Below are 6,559 nucleotides of genomic sequence, written 5' to 3'. Positions count from 1 at the left end.
ACAGATATTGTTTTATTTATGTAGTTATTTAAAATTCGCACTGGCAAGAACACTTCAATAAATAATAATTTAGCGAAATAATAAAAAAGAAGTACTTAATGTAACAAATATTTGAAACTAATATTTATCGGGGTCGAATGTATTTCATTACCAATTATTAGGATTCAACATAAGCCACTGAATGAAAACTGTAATTTCGCGAACATTAGTAGATTTTCTTACAACAGTGTTGTATGAGAAAGTTTGATTAAATGAAAACACAAAAATAAAAATCTGATGTGTGCACCACATGACTTCCTTGTACGGAATATTAAATTATACGCATTTTTTCTTGCATTTCATTTAAACTTGTTGGATTGAATTAAATCTACTTCGTCGATAGCGCATAAACCACAATAGAATAAATGCACTCTTTAAAATTCACTATATTTGTTTACCATAGCGACACTCTGGCCCTAGGTTCACTTAACAGCGCTACATTTCAATCATTTTTTAACTATGTCTATGTCGTAACACAATTAAGAGGCAATTGGCCTAGTGCGGCCTTTACCAATATACAAGGCACGTCCAGAAAGTAAGTTCCGTTTCAATTTATCTCCGCTGCAGCTCTGCAATCGCAGTTCCGCACATGCGCAGCAGACGCTCTGTATCAAGTAGAAGAAACGCGCGCCATTTGGAGATCGCTGTCAGTCACGTACGCTTTGTTGTGCTTGTTTACAATGTCGGTGTTGATTGAAAATCCCGCCGCTTGTGAAATCAGATCTGTGATTCGTTTTCTGAATGCGAGGAAAGTGAAAACTAGTGAAATTTATCGGCAAATTTGCGATGTTTACGGACCAAAAGCGATGATTGATTCAATGGTGAGAAGATGGGTTCGAAAGTTCAATGACGGACGTAGTGATGTGCACGATGAAGAACGAAGTGGGCGTCCATCTTTGGTTACAGAAGAACTGGTTCACGCGATTGATGACAAGATCCATGAAAACCGAAGGTTTACAATTAGTGCACTCGCTATGGAATTTCCCCAAATTTCACGATCACTAATGCATGAAATTGTTACCGAAAAACTGAAATTTCGTAAACTTGCTCACGTTGGGTACCAAAGATTCTTACTGAGCAACACAAAACAAAACGGATGGGTAGTGCACTTCAGTTTTTGACCCGTTATGCTGAAAGCGGCGAAAAATTTCTGACACAGATAGTCACAGGAGATGAAACTTAGGTTTCTTACGACACCCCTGAAAGTAAATGGCAATCAATGGAATGGAGGCACACTTCATCCCCAGCTAAGCTTAAGCCGAAGCAAATCTTGACACCTCGAAAAATGATGTGCACAGTGTTCTGGGACTGGAAAGGCACCTTACCCATTGATTTCTTACCGTGTGGTCAAACAGTCAGAGCAAATGCTTATTGAGAGACACTTCGGAAATTGCGCCGCGCAATACAGAATAAGCGCCGAGGATTGCTGTCAAAAGGTGTTGTTTTTCTTCACGACAACGCACGACCACACACTGCAAATGTGACGAAAAACCTCATAAGGGATTTGGCTGGGACGTCTTTGACCATCCTCCGTACAGCCCTGACCTCGCTCCTACCTTTCATCTGTTCTTATATCTTAAGTCTTTCCTTGGTCAACACTTCAACAACACTTCAACAATGATGACGAGCTGAAAGAAACTGTTTCCAACTGGTTGAAGACACATGCGGCAAATTTCTATGAAATTTTGCTGGGGAAACTTGTGCCACGCTATGACAAATGCCTGCAATATTTCGGCAGTTATGTGGAAAAGTAGTTTAAGAGTTGTTGAATTTTGTGCAATAAATAACTTTTCTGTAGCTGTACACAATTTACTTTTATTACCAAACGGAACTTACTTTATGGACGTACATGGTATTATAAGTAGGGTGTCTTTAATGATGAGTTGAATGCTGTAAGATGGAACGTACTTTTTGCACCTAATGCAGAGTTTCTAGAAGAGAAGTAAACGTGGCACCACGATGTGAGGATCTGCAGCTGGAGGATTTCTGCCGCTCGGCTATACTTGTCTTGAGAGAAGCTATGAATTAATCTTGATCTGCAAAGTTCAAAATAATCTCGATGGCTTTTGAAAAGCTAGACAAAGTTTCTGCATATTTGATTTAGCTGATTTAATTCTCTGAGCTATTGTGGTTATTGATTTCATGAGATAAAGGGTTTTCTGATTTGTGAAAATGTTAGTGATTTCTGCTAAATTTTCCTGCGGGTTTTTCTGCTTAACTTTGTCACTGTAAAGGTTTTTAGGAATTTCTTGATTAGTTTGGCCTGATTAATGATTAATTCGGCCTGATTAATGATTCTTGATTAATTCGGGGAAGTCATCTTTAGTGGGAATTTCTTGTGGTTTCTCTATCTTCTCTAAATGATTGAACCTTTATCTGTATGCCTTACAACCACGATAAAAAGAAACGTGATTTTCGTGACAGTGAATGCAAGTTGGTTTTTCATCTGATTTTAATTTACAGGTATTAGATCTGCGATTTTTTCCGCACTTACAGCACCTGACCTTTTTAAGGCAGTTATTTTGGAAGTGCCTGAACTCCTAACAATTGAAACGTTGAATAGGGCGTTTTCTGGGCTGATATTTTTCTATTGTGATATCAAATCCAAACATATGGTTTAATTGATGAATTTTCTCTCCTGCAGAATTTCGTTTTAGTTCAAGGAAAAAAATAGGTTAAGTCTGCGTGAATTGCTTGCTCTGTGTAGGATCTTGGGTTATTCTTAAGTATACACTGGTGTGCAAAAATTAAGGACGAAGTCGACAAATTAGCATATCAGCTGTACGAAGAGGCAGAGCGGACAGAAAGACCAATCAGGAGATTAAGTAAGGTGATGTACTGTAGCACATGCGCAGATATGCAGGTAGACGTAATGGGCGAGTGTCTGAGTAGTATAAAGCATGTTGTCGGTGTAGGATCGGTATTTCTGGCAAAGAGATTGCACGCCGTATAGCAGTTAAAACCACACCGGGTTGCTGCCTCAGCGAGAAATGGCGAATAATCAATCTGTTAGACGACATCTGGATGCTTTTACCCGAGGTCGAATCATTGGGAAGTTGGAGGAAGGTCGCAGTGTGACAAGTGTGGCTGCTGAGTTCGGAATTGCTCACAGCATCGTTTCACGACTTTGGAGACAATTTCAAACTACAGGAACAGCTATCCGGGGATCTAGTAGTGGTCGTCCACGAGGAACCACACCCGCAGATGACCGGTATATTGCCTGACAGGCCAGAAGAAACAGGCGGCAGACAGCGGGAGAAATCGCTAGACACACGACACAGGCGACTGGACGACCGATATCGCGTTTTACCGTGGCCAGAAAACTGCACGACGGTGGTCTGTTTGCACGACGCCCTATACGGTGTGTACCTCTAACCCCTGCCCATCGGAGAAGGCGTTCTCTGTGGTGCCGGGAACACCGGAATTGGAGAGACAATGAATGGGGACGAGTACTCTTTACAGATGAGAGCAGATTCAGTCTGAGTAGCGATTCTCATCGCATACTCATCTGGAAAGAGCGGGGAAGCCGCAATCATCCCTCGAACATCATTGAAAGGGACAGGTGTGGAGGTGGCGGTGTTCTCGTTTGGGGAGGCATCATGCTTGACCTTCACATCTTCGACGCAGGTTCAGTCAACGGGACCCGTTATTGTAACGAGATTCTTCTTTCATATGTGCGTCTTTTTAGAGGCGCTATGGGTCCGCAGTTCCTTTTCATGGACGACAATGCACCATGTCATCGCACAGTAGCTGCCGAACAGCTCTTAGAGAGTGAGGATATTGAACGTATGGATTGGCCGGCACGATCTCCGGATCTCAATCCCATCGAGCATGTATGGGATTTTCTAGGCAGATGCTTGGCAGCTCGTACCTTACCATCAGTAACGATTCCGGAGCTTCGATTGGCGCTGCAAGACGAATGGGCAGCAATGCCTCAACAACTCATTGACACCCTCATTCTCAGCATGGGCAGACGTTATGAAACCTGTCTAGCAGTCAGGGGAGATCATATCCCCTATTAAAGACCGGATGTTTTTTGCTGGACACCCATCAGAGGGATGTTTCGGCCTTCAGTCGCATTGCGCTCCATGCTACTTTTTCAATAAAGCTTCTTTTTATCCCTCTGATTTCTGTTTTAGTAAGTGTTGCTTACATTACTCATGTCCTTACGTATTGGGGATCTTACGGTATTAAATGTGTTGATTTGGAAAACTTTTGTACAAAGTTATATTGAAAAAACCGTCTCGTCCTTAATTTTTGCACACCAGTGTAACTTTATGTAACTTTAATTGAAGAGGCTGAGGAAATTTCTTACGTTTGAAAACTAATATTCGCTTTCTGGAATTTATCAACTGTAGCTTTAGAAACGGCTTCGTTGGTAGTGTAAAGGAAAATTTGTCTGGCTTTGATTGTAACTTCAAATTCGTTTTTACATATTTCTCTGAGCATTTTATCTGTCTCAAGCCAATCAACATCGTTTTCTGGAATGACTAATGGGGGAATTTTATTTTTATTTTCTGCGTTATTCTGTGTTGCAGTCGTCTGCGTTTCATCTGTAACTTCCACAGCTTCGTTATTTTCGTTAAGAGTTTGAAATCTGTTATTTTGCGGAATATCTGGTGGTGGGATAGGCTCGGAATTTTTCGCTGTTTTCCTTGGAGTTTGCCAATCTTTCTAATTTATTGTTTTATCATCTGTTTTAGAATTTGCGATCTTCTGGGTGTTCCGAATGCTTGCCAAAATGAACTGATTTTGTTGAAGTTCTTCTTGTAACATTGAACGCATTTCTATCGCTAGTGGGGAGGTTAATGTCTTCATACGCTTTGTTATTGCGAAGCTTACTTTCTCTAGATTGGCAACAAATCTACTATCTGTTGTTTCAAATGTAAACATACAACGGCCGACATGGCAAAAATATTAGGCTTAACGGCACTTAAACAACTTTTAAATTGTTTATAATTCTAAAAATATTAAATACAGATTTACTAAAGGCATAAAAACCTTAACCTGAAGATAAGAACAGCATAATTAAATCATTTTTAAAGCAAAAAATGCACAATTTACAAACATATAAGTATAAAGAAACTGAGTTCACTGAGCAGAGTAACAGAGTGGATATGTTACGGTGAAACACCGAAATCTGGAGAATGTCGACTTTCACCGGTGAATGTCAACATTCACATAGTCATTTAGTGTATGTCCGAAATATTTTCCAAATACTCTTATTTCTGACTTACACCGGTCAATGTCGACATTCACCATGTACTAAAGGTGAATGTTGAATATATAAGAATATTATATTTTCTTTTCCGTAATTCAGTCGCGAAACAACGCACTGGAACCTTAAAATAAGAACTTAAGAACATAAGAACTTAAAACACATAGTAAATTAAAAATGAGAAAGGAAAATAATAGAAGTTAAAAACTTACTCAATGATACAGTACGTTCTAAATAAGAAAATTAAATAATAGTAATAAAAAATTACTAAATTATGTGATTCAGATCTTATTTATTGCAATAACTTAAACTATTATGACACTTTGAATTGCACAAGACGCCCTTGCTTTTACATCTGCATTTATTTGTGGAACACTTCCTTTTGCAATGACAACGTGTACAACCTTGCGCACCGCTTCTCGAATTATCTGCAGCTGCTTCTCTCAGCGACATTTCTTGTAAATAAATCTCATCTATGGAAAGTAACTTTTCTTTACAAATTACGAACTGATTATGTGTGTAAAGCTACTTGAGAGTACCGTTTTCTTTTGCAAGTTTATAGAAGTTTATATAGTCTTCTATTCCAACAACAACCGCTAACACATTTCGGTTATTTGTACGACCACGGTCGACATCAGGGACATCAGGACTTCGTACAGTATCACCAATTTGAGTCAATCCTTTCGACCTACACCATAGCATAACTGTGATTGTCGACATACATCGGTGAACGTCCGAATGTACAAGAATGTAATGCAATATTCGATCTTTCACCGACGTATTTGGTGAATGTTGACATTCTCCGGTGAACGTCGATATTCTCCAATTTCGGTCTTTCACGGTAACAGATATATACTATATACATATATTTATATACTTGTGGTGCGGCCGATTGCAACCAAAATACGAGGTGCACATCTATATGTTATAGCAGTCTTAAATATAAAATTTCAACGTTCTGAGGCTACGTTATGATACGAGATACATACGTACGTACGTACACACAGACGCCACGAAAATGTTTCTTCAAAATTCATTTTAAATTAGTTTTACAATCTTTTTGCGGGAAAAGAGTCCTTTATTCTGTTCTTACGAACAGATGTCAAGCATAAACATCGTTAAATTGCATTTGATAGCGGTGAAAATGGATATTTGCGTTGAAATATGATGCCTGAAACTTTTCGCGATTACAATACTTCCTTTTTACTTCGTACAAGGAAGTAAAAAGACCTAAAATTATAATGCCAAAAGGAGACGTATAATGAGATATGACGTATAATGAAGTCATATTTCAAAATTTTT

At 39.1% G+C, this 6,559-nt stretch overlaps 1 protein-coding gene across 1 annotated transcript; it reads left to right on the top strand.

Moving 5' to 3' along the window:
* The first annotated feature begins 719 nt into the window (after positions 1 to 719).
* Positions 720 to 1,160, top strand: LOC146995286 (protein GVQW3-like). Its single transcript, XM_085824500.1, has one exon. It carries the CDS (start codon positions 720 to 722, stop codon positions 1,158 to 1,160), a length of 441 nt encoding a protein of 146 aa, XP_085680626.1.
* The last annotated feature ends 5,399 nt before the right edge of the window (positions 1,161 to 6,559 follow it).

The sequence above is a fragment of the Stegodyphus dumicola genome, chromosome 9 (genome assembly GCF_044657685.1).
Source record: "Stegodyphus dumicola isolate Sdum_Otavi_A_Nest chromosome 9, ASM4465768v1".
In the NCBI taxonomy this organism is placed as follows: Eukaryota; Metazoa; Arthropoda; class Arachnida; order Araneae; family Eresidae; genus Stegodyphus; species Stegodyphus dumicola.
Note: the sequence above shows the minus strand (reverse complement) of the source record. Positions and strands in the feature narration are given on the sequence as shown.

What these genes read in the sequence shown, in the direction of transcription:
- LOC146995286 (XM_085824500.1), top strand. Translation starts at nt 720, where the DNA reads ATGTCGGTGTTGATTGAAAATCCCGCCGCTTGTGAAATCAGATCTGTG.